Here is a 19,248-nt window from a genome sequence, read left to right as displayed (position 1 = left end):
AAACAAATTACAAAATAAAACAAATTTTTTAAATGTAAAATATTAAAATAGATAAATAAAAAAGAGTAAAAGAATTTTAAAAAACTAAGAAAGAACTCCATTGAAACAAAAACAAAATTCAGAGGATAGTTTAAAACAAATCGAATTATTAAAACAAAATCCAGGACTTGAACTAGATAAGCACTAACAAGCAAGAACTAAAAATGCAAATTCCCCAAGTCCCAACACACTGCACCTAAACGCGGACTAAACTGGAATGACACGCAAATTCTAGGGATGAATTTAAAGAATCCAAGAAAGCATAAGCAAGGCCCAATGGATCACTAGCGCGGAGGGGGGATTCAATGCGCAAATTTCCCATTTTGGGTTAAACATGTGGGCCCAGCACCAAATGGTGTTGTTTTAATCGTATGTAAAAGCTAAAAAAAAAAGAAACCCCCCTAAAACAACAGCCTTGCAGATTATTTTCAAGAAAATTCAAAACCCCTTTTTAGACTCACCCTCTGCTAGGGTTTCGTCTCTGCTTTGAGATGCCGCGCACGAGGGTTATCGGCGCTTCTGCGCCTCCACCTCTGACATCAAACCACGGGGTAAGGCCAGGTAAACTTCTTCTTCCCCGATTTTGATGTAAAAACAGTTTGCAAGGAAAAGAAAGCAAGAAAAAAAAAAAGAAATGCGAAATGGAAAAGAATAAAAAAACAACCTTCTAGGCCTTCAATCTAATTTTTTTATTGATATCAATTACTCTTGTACGTTCTGCTATTGTGTATGTCCAAAAATCGGGAAAAAAAAAATCCCTTTACACTTGATCTAATTTGGTTTTTATAGCCGATTTTTCAACCTCTTTTGCTTGTTTGCAGGTACGTGCTAGGTGTGGACTCTGACGTGGAGGTGGAGTGGTGCACGGTGCGGAGAGTCGCATGACTTGCGGTGCTTGGAGACTGCCTCGGTTGCAAATGATGGCTCCTAGAGTTTTTTACAATCTGTTTGTGTTTTGGGCCGTTTGGGCCATGTTTGTAAATGGGTACTTAGGTTTAGGTCTGCTCTTGTTGGGTCTTAGTTTCTAGTGGTTTGGGCCGGGTAAAAATTGAGTCCAACAGCTGCCCCTCTTTGCTCATTACCGTGTAACGGGGATGGAGCAAAGACTTCAAATGGGTCAATTTTGCCTGGCCTTCGTGATGCTCCTCTTCTTTAAGTAGTCTTACTGCATCTTCAAGAAGATAATGTTCGTAACTTTAACTTGCCCCACTGTAACTTCAGGGAGATAAGGTCAATGGCTAAGATCCATTCCATAGCCAATATATGGAGATAGGACTCGCTATTTCTGATATGCTCCATAGCCGATACATGGAGATAAGATCCGTAATTTTTAGTTTATTTCCTGTAACTTCAGGAAGATAAGACTAGTATTTTCAACCTGCTCTCCTGCTGCCCCAGAAAGATAAGGTTGGTGGTTAAAATCTGCTCCATAGCTGATACATGGAGATAAGATCTGTAATTTTTAGTCTGCTTCCTGCAACTTCAGGAAGATAAGACTTCTATGTTCAACCTGCTCTCTTGCTACCTCAGAGAGATAAGACTAGTGGCTAAAATCTGCTCCATAGCCAATACATGAAGATAAGACTCGCCATTTTTGATCTGCTTCATAGCCAATACATGGATATAAGATCTGTAACTTTTCAGTCTACTTCCTGCAATTTTAGGAAGATAAGACTAGTGGCTAAAATCTGCTCCATAGCAGTTACATGGAGATAAGATCTGTAACTTTTCAGTCTGCTTCCTGCAACTTCAGGAAGACAAGACTAGTAGCTGAGATCTGCTCCATAGCTGATACATGGAGATAAAGTCTGTAATTTTCAGTCTGCTTCCTACAATTTCAAGAAGATAAGACTTGCTATCTTCAGTCTACTCCACTGTAACTTCAGGGAGATAAGACTTGTCATTTTTTATCTGCTCCATAGCCGATACATGGAGATAAGATTTGTAAATTTTCAGTCTGCTTCCTGATGCTTCTTGCAACTTCAGGAAGATGAGACTTGTCATTTTCGATCTGCTCCATAGCCGATACATGGAGATAAGATCTGGAAATTTTCAGTCTGCTTCCTGCAACTTCAGGAAGATAAGACTTGTAATCTTCGACGATACACTGCACTATCCTCTGAGGAACATATTCTGTAAAATTGATTTCATGTATGTATACTTATGCCGAATAGTTAGGATGCTATGATCGAAATGAATCAAACGCTCCTAACTAGATGTGATGCTTATGTCAAATAGTTAAGATGCTATGATCAACATGAATCACGTGCTCCTAACTAGATGTACTATGAATGACATTGGTATGAATGCTGAATGTCATGAGAAATGTCTTCTTTTTCCTTTTTCTCTTTTTTTCCTTATGGTTTAAGCTGTTATTGCTCGCCGTTTGCTCTTGACGTATTTCTTCTCGTTTAACTGACACATATCTGAAGCAATAGTCTTCACTTAAACTTCTTACCTCTCAAGTAACTCTGACCCTTAAGCTTGGTGGGTCTGAATAATTGACCTATTTCGGGTTCTTGCACTACTTAGAAGCTTCTAGAGTAATATGCAGAACCCCTTTTGTAAAAATATTATCAGTCTATTAACCAATTATTTCAACAAAAAATGCTTGAAGAAGACTATCAGAATGAATAAGATAAAACTTTATTGAGAGCGAAACTTGAGGTAAAATAATAATCAAGACAACAAATTTTACAAAGGTATAAAAGATATATGAGATAGAAAATTGGTGCCCTAGATATTACAGCGTGAGCTCCTCTATTCAGACTGTTTGAAAACCCTTGGAGGCCAGATGTGTGTTTAGAAGGCCTGAGATATTTTGTTGATGCTTCCAATATGTAATGCTCCTCTTTCTTGTTAATTCTAGTAGAAACAAGGTCGCAACATGCCCCATCTCTGATCACATTTTGAATTGCCCTTTTTCGGGTTTTCAACTCAAAACCCATTGGTCTCAAAGCGCTCTTTGCGGGTTTTCACCTTGGCCTCTCCCTTTTTTTTTCAGAGCACCCCTTTTGCGGGTTTTCACTTTGGCCTCGTCTTTTTCAAGTGAAGTATTTCTTGATCGAATCTGAATTTATCGGGTTGGAGAAGCTTTTGCCGTCCATTTCTGCTACTATCAGTGCCCCCTAGAAAAAACCTTTTTCACTACATAAGGTCCTTCCCAATTTGGCATCCATTTCCCCCTGAAATCCTTTTGTATAGGGAGAATTTTTTTCAATACCAAGTCTCCTTTCTGGAATACTCTTGGGCAAACTTTCTTGTTGTAAGCTTGCATCATTCGCTTCTGGTACATTTGACCACGACAGATAACCTTCAGCCTCTTTTCCTCAATCAAGTTCAGCTGGTCATACCGAGATTGAACCCATTCTGCTTCATCTAACTTCACTTTAGATAAAATCTGGAGAGAAGAAATCTCGACTTCAATGGGCAAGACTGCCTCTATCCCATAAACCAACGAGAAAGGTGTTGCCCCAGTAGAAGTTCTGATCGACGTACGATAGGCATGGAGAGCAAATAGTAGCTCTTCATGCCAATCCTTGTGGGTCTCAACCATTTTCCCCACGATCTTCTTTATATTTTTATTAGCTGCCTCAACTGCCCCATTCATTTTCGGGCGATATGGTGACGAGTTGTGGCGTTTAATTTTGAATTGACTGCAGACCTCCACTATTACGCTGTTATTTAAATTTAACGCATTATCAGATATGATACTCTCCGGCATGCCATATCGACATATGATTTCCTTCTTTAAGAACTTGCTGACCGCCAACTTCATGACGTTTGCGTATGAAGCAGCCTCTACCCACTTGGTGAAATAATCAATGACCACAAAGATAAAGCGATGTCCATTGGAAGCCTTTGGCGAAATCGGCCCAATGACATCCATGCCCCACATTGAGAAAGGTCATAGGGAAGTCATGACATGAAGAGGCGAATGAGGCACATGGATCTTGTCACCATAAATTTACCACTTATGGTATTCTTGGCATAATTGATGCAATCTCCTTCTATTGTAGACCAATAATACCCGAATCTCATGATTTGCCTGGCCATTGTGAACCCATTAGCATACATCCCGTGACACATTCGTGAACTTCTTCCAGGATTTTCTTTACTTCAACAGCGTTAACACATCTTAGTAGCACTTGGTCTTTTCTTCTTTTATACATGATTTCACCGTCTAAGACATAGTTATCGGCCAGCCTCTTTAATGTTCTTTTATCATTTTCGGTTACCTAATCAGGATATACACGATTCTTCACATATCGTAGAATATCCTGATACCAAGGATGATCGTCCCTCTTTTCCTCTTCGCTGATATTGCAGCAATGAGCTGGAGCATTACAAATACTCATCTGGATCGGCTTCATACCCTCTTGTTTATTTACTCTGATCATGGAAGCTAACGTAGCCAAGGCATCAACCATCTGATTTTCGTCACGCGGAAGATAGTGGAAAGTAATATCATCAAACTCCTTGATTAAATCTAGAACCAGCTCTTGGTAATTAATCAACTTTAAGTCTCTTGTTTCCCATTCACCCCTGAGCTGATAGATTACTAGTGCAGAATCCCCATACACCTCTAACACCTTGATTTTGCGCTCTACGGCCGCACGGATGCCCATAATACATGCTTCGTATTCTGCCATGTTATTTGTGTAATCAAAATCCAATTTGCAAGTAAACGAATAGTGATCTCTATTTGGGGTGCCCTAATTTCATTGCCAACGGCATTTGACACTCCGTCAAAATTAAGTTTCCAAGGACAATCTTTTGGAGTGTCTTCTTGAGTGGCTGCCACATACATTAAATATTCATTGGGAAAATCAGAGTTCAAGGGCTCGTAATCTTCTAAAGCTCTACTGGCTAGAAAATCTGCTATCGCACTCCCTTTTACGGCCTTTTGGCTCACGTAAATTATGTTGAATTCAAAAAGCAAAATTTGCCATCGGGCCATCCTTCTATTCAGAGCAGCTGACTCCATCATGAACTTAAGAGGATCTAATTTTGAGATTAACCAAATCGTATGGTACAACATGTACTGCCTTAATCTCCGAGTTGTCCAGACCAAAGCACAACATAGCTTCTCAATCGGCAGATATCATATCTCACACTCAGTGAATTTCTTACTGAGGTAGTATATCGCCTTTTCTTTCTTTTCTGTCTCATCGTGTTGGCCCACACACATCCCATTGAGTGGTCAAATACTGTCAAATACAATATTAATGGTCTACCCGGGTTGGGTAGTGTCAACACCGGGGGATTGGACAAATATTGTTTAACTCTATCAAATGTCTTCTGGCACTCTTTATCCCACACACCTGGGTTATGTTTCTTGAGAAGACGAAATATGGGGTCGCATTTCTCAGTTAGTTGCAACATAAACTGGACGATGTAATTTAGTCTTCCCAGAAAACCTCGAACTTCCTTCTGAGTGCATGACGGAGGCAATTGCTGTATAGCCTTAACTTTGTCGGGGTCAACCTCAATTCCTTTTTCACTGACAAAGAAACCGAGCAGCTTTTCTGATCTAGCTCCAAAAGTACATTTTGTTGGATTGAGTTTTATCTGAAACTTTCTCAGTCTCAAGAACAATTTCCTCAAAACCTGTATGTGCTCTTTTTCTGTTCGGGATTTTGCGATCATATCGTCCACGTAAACCTCAGTCTCGTTGTGCATCATGTCATGAAACAGGGTTACCATGGCTTTTTAATATGTTGCTCCTGCATTTTTTAACCTGAATGGCATCATCTTATAGTAAAATGTTCCCCACAAGGTTATGAATGTGGTCTTTTCCATGTCTGCAGGATGCATCTTTATCTGGTTGTATCCAGAAAAACCATCTATCAAGGAGAATAAATAGTAACCCGCCGTGTTATCCACTAGCGTGTCAATGTGGGGCAACAGTAAATTATCTTTTGGGCTGGCCTTATTTAGGTCTCTGTAATCCACACACATCCCAACTTTTCCATCCTTCTTAGGGACAAGGACAACATTGGTAACCCATTCTGAGTAATTCACCACTTGCAAAAAATTAGCGTCGAATTGCTTCCTGACCTCTTCCTTTATTTTTACTACAACATCGAGTCTTATCCTTCGAAGCTTCTATTGAACAGGCATGTACTCCTCTTTTATGGGGACACGATGTACCGCAATGTTGGCGTTTAACCCAGGTATGTCCTGATACGACCATGCGAAGACATCTTTAAACTCTTGTAGCAGTTTAATGAGGTCTCGTCTTACTTCTTCAGTTATTCAAGTTCCAGTTTTCACTTATTTTCCTTCTTCTAAAGTCACATTCTCGGTCGTCTCTTTATGGGGTAGAATTTGCTTCTCTTCCCGTTCTACCATCCTTAACAAATCAAGAGATAACCCACATTGTTCGTCATCTTCAAAATCTTGAGATCCCTCTAAGCACATATCTGGCTCGAAAAGACATTCTGAGTCTGTAACAGTGTTGCTCATGACGTCAATATCTGGAGACCTATTACAACACAAAAAAATATCCAGAGAATGAATCTAAGGGCGGCTTATCTATATGGCATAATTATGAATATGATGAGAATATGAACGAGGATTTGGGCAAGATGAGATATGAAAAATGCATTTCTTATTGAAAATAAAAGCTGTTGGAACAAGAGCTTACTTCACAAAATATTCTTATTGTTTCTAGGCTTAAAACAATAAGTGTGTTCTGAATATTACTTTGTATTAGCTCTAAAACCTACAAGAATTTCCTTCGCAGTCCAATTATTCAGGACACTTCCAAGCTCATAAGGGCGGATGCCTGATAAGTTTCTTTTCATAGCCCTTTCCTCCGATATGGCGTTGATGCTCAAATTGCTCATCGAACCTTCAGTTGTCTTTTCTCCTGTCATCTCTAATTTAAGATGCATAATTCTTCCTGTCACGAACGTATTGGAATATGGGGGAAGGTCATTGATTCCCACTTGACCTCTACCCCACTCAATCATGCCCTTCGTCTCTCTTGTTTCCTCACTAGCTCTTCATTCTTCTGTCTGGCGTCTGGCCTATACCCCAGACCAAAACGATCCCACTTGCCAACTAACCCTGGCACTTTGACCCATTCATGAAGATATTTTCCAAGTCCCCTTCCAGCCAATGCTCCTTTTTTTATCGTTGGTCGTAGGCCCATCGTCGTGGCTCCTGATATTTTTGGCATTGGGACATTGCCTCCATCTGTGATAAAATTTGCATTTATGAACTCTAACGACTGAAAAGAGCACTCTATTGCTTCATCATCATTCTCGATGTACGGCGCATTACTAGTAACAGATGCGATAATGTCTTCCTCTGCATTTATAGTTATCAGCCGACCTTCCGTCACCAACTTCAGCTTCTAGTGAAAAGATTATGGAACTACTTCCGTTGAGTGAATCCAAGGCCTCCCCAGTAAACAATTATAAGAAGGCCTAATGTCCATCACGAGAAAGTCTACCTCGTATGTGTTGGGTCCAATCTGAAGGGGAATCTCAATCCCACCCATTACTTTCCTCTCTGTGCCATCGAATGCTCTCACTATGTTCTGGCATATCTTCATGTGAGAGCTATCTATGGGTAACTTGTTCAATGTAGATAGGGGTAAGACATTCAGTACCGACCTATTGTCAATTAATGCCCCCGGTAGTGTATATCCTTTGCACCAGGTAGTGATGTGCAAAGCCTTGGTAGACCCCGTATCACCTGGCGGTATTTCATCATCGCTGAAAGAAATGAAGTTGTCAGGGCTAATATTGCTGACGAGATGGTCCAGCTTGTTCACTGAAATGTTTTCAGCAACATAAGTTTCATTCAACACTTTCATCAATGCATTACGGTGTGCCTCCAAATTTTTTAGTAAGGCTAGTACCGAGGTGCGAGCTGGCTGCTTGTGTAACTGCTCCACAATACTATATTCACTATGCTTCAGGAACTTCAGAAATTTTTTAGCTTTATCCGCTGTTACTGGTTCATTAACCAGTGGTTTTGTCCTTCCTTCCTCTTGTTCAAACATCAGAGACTTCTTTTTTACAAGCTCGGCTTTTGTATTTGGTGTGCTGGCCAACCTTCCCTCTCCTGGCAATGTCACATTACAATTATAACTCCAAGGCACCCTTTTGTTATCCTTATAAGGAAAAGCTGCCGGTTTCTGAATCACCACTTTTGGCGTCGTTCTTGCTCCAACTTCATTTATTCCCGGTCGTGAAATGATCACCACTGGGTGATTGACTTCACAGACCTTCTTTATTAGCCCATCCTCTGAAGCGCACACATGTTTCTTTTCAGCGAACTCGAAGAACTCCATCTCCTTGTTGTCCATTAGACCTTGTACCAGGGCCTTGAATTTATTACATGTTTCTATCTTATGGTCCTCATCTCCGTGGAACTCAAAATAGTTCCCTACTTCTCGGAACTTACTCCCAAAGTCTTGTATGACTAGACCTCTTCCTACCATCTTTTTCAGAACCTCCCTCATCGAAGTTCTCACCTCCACTACATCCAACTTAACTCTCCTTCTCATATTCTCGACTACCGCGTTTACCCCATTAACAGTATGATTGGGTAACAGGTTTTCCGCGTTAGGCATCTCATCGAACTTGACAACACCCAAGTTGATGAGCCTTTCGACCACTCTTTTGAAAGAAGTGCAATTCTCGATCAAGTGTCCTGTAACGCCCGCATGATATTCACATTAGACACTTGTATCATACCATTTGGGGTATGGAGGCTGCAACAGTTTTAAGTAGAACGGGGATACAACATGTGCATAGTAGTAAACTAGGGCTTCTCCGTATTCTGCTTTGTATTGGGTTCCTGTCTTGACGAAGCTTGCTGGCCGGTGGCCGTCGTTCTTGGTTGATTAACTGTGATTGGTTTTACATGACCCATACTCATATTGCCGACCTTATTTTCTCTTTTTTTCAGGGCTGACCTCCTGATGCTCTCCCCAGCTTCTATTTTTCCACTCCTTATCGCATTCTCAATCATTTCACCGGACATCACTTTGTCCGTGAAACTCTTTGTCATGCCTCCCAACATATGATTGATAAAAGGCGCTTTCAAGGTGCTGATGAAAAGCATAGTCGTCTCTTTTTCCAAGAGAAGTGGTTGAACTTGCGTAGCGACTTCCCTCCACCTCTGAGCATACTGCCTGAAACTCTCGTTTGACTTTTTCTCAATGTTCTGTAGCATGATTCGATCGAGCGCTATGTCCGTCACATGGCCATACTGCTTCATGAAGGCCTGTACTTGGTCTCTCCACGATTTAATTTGGGTACGACTCAGCTGATTGTACCATTTGGATGCAGCCTCACTCAGACTATCCTGGAAATAGTGAACGAGCAACTGATCATTATTGACATGACCAGTCATCCTCCAACAAAACATTGTGATGTGAAGGCAACTGGTTCCGTTGTATTGTTCAAACTCCGGCATTTTGAACTTCAGAGGGAGCACTAGGTCTGGAACCAAACTCAACTCTTTAGCATCCATACCACATTGATAATCTGCGCTTTCTAGCGCCTTGAATTTCTCCTCCAGCCATTTGTATCGGACATCCAGTTGCTCTGGGAGTTCTCCTTTTGTCTTCCCTACCTCTGCCATCTCATCAAAGTCGAGGACCGAAAGATTTACCTCGATCATCCTCGGGTTTAGAACATGAGCCCGTCAGAAAATTCATTGGTACCGAAATACCGGCCTGATACTGGGGCTTGACATTGACAGACACCCTTTGAGGTGGTACTGGGGTAGTCACTGGAGTGAAACCTGGAGGGTAAGTAAGGATCTCGCTATCGTCATCTAAGTTGACTATAGGGCTCTTCCCTTTACCTGACCCTCTGAGCAACAACTGAGTTAGCTGATTCATCATGTTCTTCTGCGATTCTTGCATCCGATCTTTCATATCCTGCTGAATCTTAGCCAGTTGCTCTTGCATCTGCGCTTACAGCCGCTCTTGCATTTCTCTCTGCATTTGTTCCAATTTTTCCAGCCTTTAATCCATAGCTTTAGCTTTTTTGCGCGTGTAGTATTGATGTTCCAGGGTAACTATAATACGATTACTTTTAATCAGGGTTCCTTTTGTGAAGTTTAATACATATGATGTGATGAAATGCAAATGCATGAGATGTATACAAGACTAAAGAGGTGTCGATTCTGATTCAATTTCAATTAGAAAACTTTATTAGAAAACAAAAATCTTTATATAAAATAGATCACATATACGGCTTGGCCTTAATGCTTAAAGTTTTAATTCTCTTAAGGAGACTAGCCAGCTCAAGACCCCGGTCTGACACTAACTCATACTTCACACTTAATACATCAGCTTGAACTACTAAGGTCTGTAAATGATAGACCACTTCTCGGATCTGAGCCACGGCTTCACCCATGATATAATCTCTATCCTTGACTTGGTCTTGCGATCGACAGAACTGTTCCTTCCACTATTCATTATTTGTCTCAAGGAATTCAATTCGAAATTCACAGTTCTGTAATGCAAACTCGAGTTCTTCTACCCTTCCTTTTAAATCCTTAATTCTACTCAGGCTTGCCCCTAGCTCAATGTCAAATTTACGACCACGATTTTGATGCAGCGCCTTTTCTAACTCTGCTACCCAAGCCGTTAACATCTGCTTCTCATCTTGGCCCTCAGCCAAACTCTTCTTCAATGCGCTTTCAAGTGCCCGAGCATCATGAAACCTCTTGTAATGAACCGAAAGTTACGGTATCGGAAATTGAGTCTTGAGTCTTGTTTAGTGAAATTTATTCATGAATATTTATTAGAAATATTTATGAATTATAGTTGAATGGTTATTTAGTGTTTAATTAAGTGAAGTAGCTTGAATTTAGTTTAAAGGATTAAATTGCATAAGGAATAAAAGTTTAATTATAGATTAAAGAAGTAAAAGGGACTAATCTAGCAATTAGACCCTAAGTGCCATGTGTGTGAATGTATGATATAACATGTGTAATAGTTGGTATATATGTGTAATAGCTATAAGATATTTTATGTTATAGCTATTACACATGTTAATTTATATTTTTATAGGTTAATAATAATATAATATAGTATAATGAATAAATAATAATGAGTAAAGAAACATAGAAAGAGTTATAGAGAGCAAACGTGAGAAAGAAAGAAGGAAAGAAAGAAAGAAAAGAAAAGGAAATTTGAGGATTAAGGCCCTAAAGTTTAATTGGTAAGTTGTTTTAGCTCATTTTCTTATGATTTTTATGTTTATGGATGCCTAATTCAAAGTTCTACATGTATGAGGTTAAAATGAAGAAAAATAGAAAATTTTTAGATATTGATTTAGTTGAATAAATTGAGGTTTTATGGGTTAAATTGATAGGAATTGAAGTTAGAAGTGAAAATTGAGTGATTTATTAAAAGAATTCTAAGTTAGGTTTAAATAGAGATTAAGTTGAATAGAGCTCAAAATTTATGTTTTATAATGAATTTTATGAGTTAGAAATTGTTAATGAGTTGATTAAAAGAGAATATGAAGCTTAAGTTAAAGAAAAAGATTAGTAATGGAAAAAGGACGAAATTGGAATTTTTGTAAAAGTTTGATAGAAAGTGAAAATGTGTTTTATGAATTAGTATATTGATGAATTTTAATTGTATGATTGTTAGTAGCAAACGTAGCACGGATCGTCATCAAAGAAGGAAAAGAGAAAGTGAACGAAGATATCGATTAAATTCGATAAATAGTGGTTTGTATTTCTATAAACCGAGCTTAATCGTTATTGCTATATTTGATATTTATATTGTATGAAAATGTGAATGAGGTAAGTATTTTTACCATATTGAAATGAATGTGATTTTGAATACCCTATTAACGATTGTCGGGCTAGTCGGATATAGTTGACATGTCATAGGAATTGGAAGTATTGGGATATTCGACATTGAGTCGATGAGACACTATGTGTCGACTCTTGTTAAAGTTCGGATTTGTTCCGATGAAGTACTTTGTGTACTATAATGTTAAAGTTCCGGATTTGTTCCGATGAAGCACTATGTGCTTATCCCGGAGTGTGGGTTGGATCCGTGTATCCGTTAGTGTCCGAGTTATGTTAATAAGGGTAAATAAAGTAAAGGTTATTAAAGTACTGATTGATATTGAATAAATGCAATAATGTGTTTGAATTACCATGTTTTAAAGTTGATTAAGCTATTGTTTATAGAAATACCACTGAGAGTATTCTCAGCGTACGGTTTGTTTCCGTGCGCAGGCTAGGTACGAAAGTATAAGGACTCAGCATACAAGCCGATCCCCAAACTCAAATTGGTGAAGTTTCTATCTTTTTGGAAAATGGCATTGTACCTAGGATGTCTTTTGGTTATATTGAAAGTATCTAAGTTGTTAAATGATATTTTGGTATGTTTTGTAAATGTTACCAAAACCTTAAGAATGGTATGTTTTGATATGTTAGTGAAGAGTAATAAGAGGAATTGTTGGTAAATGTTGTAGAAAGAAGACATGAAGATGTTATAAACTTAGTTATCAACATTTTATACTAAAATAGATTTGGACAGTAACAGTAGTCCAACTTTGAAAATACACCAAAAATATTATAAAGTGAATTAGATGATGAATAAAATATGTAATTGAAGCTTAATGAATCTATTTTTATATGGAAGAAACAAAATTGGTAAAAGAGTTGTATTTTATGAGATATTTACGTTTTGGTGAAACAGGGTTAGAACAATTTCAGGATTCCCTGTTCTGACTTTAGAAATTCACCATAAATTGTGTATTAAGAATTAGGACTCAAACTTTATATGTATGGATTCATTATTGAGTCTATTTTTAATTGAAACAAATGGCATAGTCATTGGATTTCTGTACAGGAAGAAATTTGATTCGAAGTGCACAAGGGTCAGAGTAGCTGAACCCTGAAACAGGGGAGAATTCTTATAATAAACTGTACTAATTGGCCTGACCAAAAATTCTAGAAAACAATTAGTAAGTAGATATATGAGTCTAGTTTCAGGAAAATTTACGAATTGGATTTCGAGTTTCGTAACTCGAGATATGATTTTTTAGCGACTGTGACGCAGATGGATAGTTTACTACGAAAACTGTTTAAGTGCTAAGATAAGTTTTGTAATGTCTCCTGCTTGACTCCGGCAACGGTCTCGGGTAGGGGGGACGTTACACCTCTTCTCCCATTTATCAGCTCTAGCTTTTTCAACTTGAATTTCTTGCTACCACTGCTCTGATGTCTTTCTCAATCCACCTGTTCTCATTGACATATGCAGCTTTTTGTAGTCAGTCTTCAATCCGTCTAAGTTCTCTTTGGCCTTCCTTTTCCCTTTCTTAACTTATCGGCCTCGAGTCTCTGAACATCGACATCTAACCTCAAATACATCTTTTCCTCCTCTAATTGTTCTATCTTTTTCCCTAACTCCAAATTCCTCTTTTTAAAATCCTGTTTTATGATTTCTAACTCAGAGGAGACTACTTGTAGGTATTCTTGCATTGGTCGAGTGCTTTCTTGCCCTGGTCTAGGGATATTATCATTAACTCTTCTACCCCGCCAACTGTCTTATTCGAAGGTCATCATTGGACCTACAACAACTCTTTTCATTCGACGAGTCTGGCTCCAAGCGCTAAAAATCTTTTTAATCTTTTTCTTGCAGTTAACTCCTACATACGTGAATTCAATTTGAACTAGCCCATGCGTTGCCGGTATGAACTGTCTCAATCTGTATTGCCTCTGTGCGAGTAAGGGAGCATATCCAACAGCTCTCCAAATTCCAGATAGAGATACCCAATCAAAACTCCCACACCAATAGAAGATCTCATCGGGAACCAACCAATGAGCTCTCCACTCAACAACCTCCTCTTGGAGATTTTGGAGGAGTGCGATCCAATTCTCCTCTGATATGTCATCTCTCCTAGGCGTAACCGCTATCTCCCTTAACGGGGAATAACTTTCAGAGAAAACCCGAATAGGAAACTTTATCCGCTTTCCAGAAATGGCTATGAAACCAAGCTAACAATAACTGAGCGCACCCTATAAATCTGCCTTCTCCAACTCTCCTGCATGCATTCAAAGATCTAAATGTCTCGGCCAAGATTGCCGGAACAGGTGTGACTCCTTTGCCTAATCGGTCAAAAAGATCCGAGACTGCCTCATCTACATGCCCTAATGCCCTCGGGAAAATCATTAAACTATAGATGCTCAAAGAAAAAACATCAACTCTCCTCTTTGCATCAGGATGCACTAGAATCAACTCCCTCAAACTCCTCCATGGGATGCACTTACATTCCCCCTTTTTTCTTGACCCTTGTTGCAATCCACTGCTCACTCATCTCTGTAACATTCATCAATTTCTTTACAAAATGTGAGGCATTAGCATCCCTGGAATAAACTCTATCGACCTGAACCTTCGAACAATGAAGTTGAGCTGTATATTCTTCTACAGTAGGTACCTTATCTACCCTCCCAAAGGTAAAACAACTGTAGGCAGGATTCTAATACTGAACGAGAGCCCAGCATAAGTGTTCGTCTACCTTGATGTCAAGTAAGTAGGGTAAATCCCCATAACTACCATAGAACAACCTCTTGGTTTCTTCATCCCACTGGTCTCATATCTCCTTTAATTCCCAGAGATCATTTTGAGTCACACTGATGCGGGTGTAATCACATAATTCTGATGTATACCCCTCGGCAAGACTGTCCCCCTTCTTTAATTGTGTTTTCTTAGACCATATACGGACAACCGCATTATCTTCTACTTTATCAAGAAATTCGTTCTCCATAACAAGCTCCCTAAATTAGTAATCAAACGTGAATCGACGCCTCTTATGAATGAAATGACATGCAATTATGGCCAAAATAAAACATAACAAGTCAGTATCGTATACCAAATATAAAAGTCAAAGTAAATGGAAAGAAATAATCAAACACCAGTTTGGGTGATTGCTAAAGTTTGGAATGACTCTACCTAAGGTGGACTCTTAAGGCTCGTTATATGTGGTTTGGTTCTAAAGAAAAGGGTACCTGAACCAGCAGATTCCTCGGTCCTCACCCATTATAGGTTCATATGGGCCGAGTTCAGTTCAGGGGAATACATTTCCCTATGGCTGCACGGAGGTAAAAACCTCACGAAGACATAAGTACAGATGTATCCCGAAAGCGATCCACTATCCTGCATGGAGGTGAAAACCTCACGAAGGAAATAGTTTTTCACTCCCACTTAAAGGGTACGACCACAACAGTCATGCAAGATGATGCAAGGGGATATAAAAACTCAAAGTACAAAACATGAATAAAATGGTGAACCATAAAACCCACGAAATGCGATGAAAGAATCGTATGTTAAAAACCAAATTTTTAAATTTTGATAAAATGACAGAAAAATGATCAATTTTACGGCTTGACTCTCTTATGTCCCCAGTGGAGTCGCCAAGCTGTCGAAACCATTTTTATTTTGAAAAACAGAGGTCGACTTTAAAACGAAAATGGAGTCGCCACCAATCCTTTTTTGTTTAGGTGTGATCGGGTCACCTTGTGATCGATCATTTTGATAAAGCATTTTGGTTTATTAAAACAACATTTTTGGTCTACGAAAAACTAGAAAGCGGATTCAGGAGTCAGTTATGCGCGAGGAAGGATTAGCACCCTCGCAACGCCCAAAATTGGTACCGTATTGATCAATTAACATCCTAATGTTGAAAATTTGAAAAAGATTTTAAAATACAATTCCTTTAAAATGTTTGGATAACTTGAATTGGATATTGAGATTCTCTCGCTTAGAAGGAATAAAATATTACGTCCAGCACGATTGGATACAATATTTTGAACCCTCGACACAAGATCATCTCAGGATTTCCAAAACACATGCACTTAAAACTTTTAAAAAGGATATTTGGCTATTCGGCCCAAACGATAAATCGAAACCCAACACAATTGGGCACGATTTATCGAATTTCCAAATACGAAACATTGCCTCATTTTAATTCAAGAAAACATGGATGAAATGTCAAAAGGATATTCCGTATCTTAGTCGAATGAAAAAAAAACGAAACCCAACATGATTGGGCACGATCTCTCAAACTTCCAAACACGAAATATTGCCTTGTTTTAGTTTAAGAAAACATGGATGAAATTTCAAAAAAGGATATTCCATATTGTAGTCGAATGAAAAAAACGAAACCCAGCACGATTGAGCACGATCTCTCAAAACTCCCCAAATACGAAATATTGCCTCGTTTTAGTTTAAGAAAACGTGGATGAAATTTCAAAAAAAGAGGATATTCCATATTTTACTCGAAGGAAAAAAAAGAAACCCAGCACGATTGAGCACGATCTCTCAAACTCCCCAAATACGAAATATTTCCTTATATTGAGAGGGTTCTTTTGAAACACGAGTGGTTATAAAAGCGGTGGAGCATATTTATACGATTTATTTGAAAATAGAAAAAAAATTAAATAAACAATTTGAAACAAACAATAAATATCATAGCTCACAGTTCATCGACTATAATACAAAGGTACAAATATAAAAATTAAAATGCATAAAAACAACAATAAGCAAACAGTAATATATAAATATTAATGCATAAATATAAAATTTAATATAAATGAATTTCAAAAGAAATATTATGAGCTGAAATTTAACATAAATGTTGTACAAAACAATTTACAACTAAAATTAGTAAAATGTGACATCAAAATGTACATAAAAATTGCAACGTATGCTCAGGCCAAATTTTAAAACAAATAATATACATACCGATAAAGTATAAATGAACTATTAGTACCAGATAAATCTATATAGTATAAAATCAATAATCATAAAAATATTTGTTAACAACTTATAATGCACATAAAGTAGAAACTTAATGAGTATAAAATATAAAAATAATGAATCATAGTGTTTTTTTAAATATATATATGTAGTAAAATAAGATTTTAGAAGAAATAAATTGTATATAAAAAAATTTAAAATAAACAAATTACAAAATAAAACAATTTTTTTAAAAATGTAAAATATTAAAATAGATAAATAAAAAAAAGAGTAAAAGAATTTTAAAAAAAACTAAGAAAGAACTCCATTGAAACAAAAACAAAATTTAGAGAATAGTTTAAAACAAATCGAATTATTAAAATAAAATCCAGGACTTGAACTAGATAAGCACTAACAAGCAAGAACTAAAAATGCAAATTCCCTAAGTCCCAACACACTGCACCTAAACGCGGACTAAACTGGAATGACACGCAAATTCTAGGGATGAATTTAAAGAATCCAAGAAAGCACAAGCAAGGCCCAATTGATCACTAGCGCGAAGGGGAGGATTCAATGCGCAAATTTCCCCTTTTGGGTCAAACATGTGGGCCCAGCACCAAATGGTGCTATTTTAACCGTATGTAAAAGCTAAAAAAAAGAAACCCCCCCAAAACAACAGCCTTGCAGATTATTTTCAAGAAAATTCAAAACCTTTTTTTAGACTCACCCTCTGCTAGGGTTTCGTCTCTGATTTGAGATGCCGCTCACGAGGGTCATCGGTGCTTCTGCGCCTCCACCTCTGACACTGAACCACGGGGTAAGGCCAGGTAAGCTTTTCTTCCCCGATTTTGATGTAAAAACAGTTTGCAAGGAAAAGAAAGCAAGAAAAACAAAAAAAAAAGGGAGAAATGCGAAATGGAAAAGAATAAAAAAACAACCTTCTAGGCCTTCAATCTGATTTTTTATTGATATCAATTACTCTTGTACGTTTTGCTATTGTGTATGTCTAAAAATCGGGAAAAAAAAAGATCCCTTTACACTTGATCCAATTTGCCTTTTATAGCTGATTTTTCAACCTCTTTTGCTTGTTTGCAGGTACGTGCTAGGTGTGGACTCTAACGTGGAGGTAGAGTGGTGCACGACGCGGAGAGTCGCATGACGTGCGGTGCCTGGGGACTGCCTCGGTTGCAAATGATGGCTCTTAGAGTTTTTTGAAATCTGTTTGTGTTTTGGGCCATTTGGGCCATGTTTGTAAATGGGTACTTAGGTTTAGGTCTGCTCTTGTTGGGTCTTAGTTTCTAGTGGTTTGGGCTGGGTAAAAATTGAGTCCAACAATGTCATTTCATTTTCATTTCAAACACTTTAGCATATTGGCACATCTATTCATTCAACTTACCATTTCTTCCATGTTTAACTTTTAGCATATCAAATGTCATGTTCAAGTTTAAAATCATCAATTAAACCACATTAAGCATTAGCTATTTCATACACCATCTAGTACATACCAATTTTTCAACAACTCAATATTTGCCACAAATATCAAACGTACCAAATGATCAACATAGTGACCATTTCCTTAACATCTAATCCCTATAAACATGTCATGATCCCAAAACTCAAAATCAAAAAGATATCAAATTAAGGATAGTGTGAGCTTCGAGGCAATCTGACTTGATGTTTTCCACAAAGTATTGATCTACAAGGGAAAGGAAAAACAACGAGGTAAGCATATAAAATGCCTAGTAAGTTCATATGAAATTTACATTACTTACCTTAACAATTCAACAAGCTAGATTATTAAACACATTGGCATTTAATTGGCTTTCCTTAACATACTTTGATGCAACTAATACACATAAACATATACAACCAAATAGGTTAGTTAATTTACATACCAAGATCATTAAGTAAGTAATCATATACTGCAACTCAATTTAAAAGCATATGCAATCCAATCTATGCCCAAACCATTTTAATATTTCCATTTCCATTAGGTTAAAGTTTCATCTGAAGGAACTATAGTAAAATGAACTCAAATACATGGGAATATTTTGCTCACACAACCTGACATTTTATCGAAAATGCTTACACAAGCTGGCATCGTATCGAGGTTACCAGTCCAAGCTAAACAAACGATACATATAACTTGAGAATCTGTAACAAATGCTAGATCTCGTATCATCATGTAAATCCCTGATCAATTACGTGTATAATCCTAATGACATGTCATACGTATCTTAATCTTTTACTAAGTTCACAAGGGTACTATTTTCATCTACATATCATTAACAAAACTTGTACTAGTTTACATATTTCATACAAGTGCTATAAACATTCAACATTCACATTGATACTCCGTACCTATTTGTAATAACCAATATTTTCATAGTTTTCAATTCAGTCCATGTGAACTCAAATATGCTAATTTCACCAATTTCACTTAAATATAAACACGCAATTGAAACAAT

The 19,248-nt window shown here is 37.8% G+C and overlaps 2 protein-coding genes and 2 long non-coding RNA genes across 4 annotated transcripts; 2 read left to right on the top strand and 2 right to left on the bottom strand.

Annotated features, from left to right (window-relative positions):
- Window positions 1-7,012: 7,012 nt before the first annotated feature.
- Window positions 7,013-8,629, bottom strand: LOC108468561 (uncharacterized). The gene is made up of 2 exons (XM_017769443.1): window positions 7,502-8,629; window positions 7,013-7,402 (listed from the first exon to the last, which is right to left on the bottom strand). Exons 1-2 carry the CDS (start codon window positions 8,627-8,629, stop codon window positions 7,013-7,015), a joined length of 1,518 nt encoding a protein of 505 aa, XP_017624932.1.
- A 191-nt stretch (window positions 8,630-8,820) lies between these two features.
- Window positions 8,821-9,645, bottom strand: LOC108468562 (uncharacterized). Its single transcript, XM_017769444.1, has one exon. The coding sequence runs from the start codon at window positions 9,643-9,645 to the stop codon at window positions 8,821-8,823; it is 825 nt and encodes a 274-aa protein (XP_017624933.1).
- Window positions 9,646-11,703: 2,058 nt separating this feature from the next.
- On the top strand, window positions 11,704-12,504 carry LOC128296402 (uncharacterized). The gene is made up of 2 exons (XR_008287020.1): window positions 11,704-11,754; window positions 12,274-12,504. It is a non-coding gene; the product is annotated as an uncharacterized LOC128296402 (long non-coding RNA).
- A 4,940-nt stretch (window positions 12,505-17,444) lies between these two features.
- On the top strand, window positions 17,445-18,171 carry LOC128296401 (uncharacterized). Its single transcript, XR_008287019.1, has 2 exons — window positions 17,445-17,607; window positions 17,876-18,171. It is a non-coding gene; the product is annotated as an uncharacterized LOC128296401 (long non-coding RNA).
- Window positions 18,172-19,248: the final 1,077 nt, after the last annotated feature.

The sequence above is a fragment of the Gossypium arboreum genome, chromosome 8, assembly GCF_025698485.1.
Source record: "Gossypium arboreum isolate Shixiya-1 chromosome 8, ASM2569848v2, whole genome shotgun sequence".
NCBI lineage: Eukaryota > Viridiplantae > Streptophyta > Magnoliopsida > Malvales > Malvaceae > Gossypium > Gossypium arboreum.
The sequence above is the reverse complement of the archived record's forward strand: the minus strand, read 5'-3'. Positions and strand labels throughout refer to the sequence as shown.

Excerpts from the sequence above, each read along its gene's own strand:
- LOC108468561 (XM_017769443.1), bottom strand. The coding sequence starts at position 8,629 with ATGCCTAACGCGGAAAACCTGTTACCCAATCATACTGTTAATGGGGTA. Across the intron at positions 7,403-7,501 it reads TTGGACCCAACACATACGAG|AAGCTGAAGTTGGTGACGGA; the intron begins GTAGACTTTCTC and ends TCTTTTCACTAG.
- LOC108468562 (XM_017769444.1), bottom strand. The coding sequence starts at position 9,645 with ATGGCAGAGGTAGGGAAGACAAAAGGAGAACTCCCAGAGCAACTGGAT.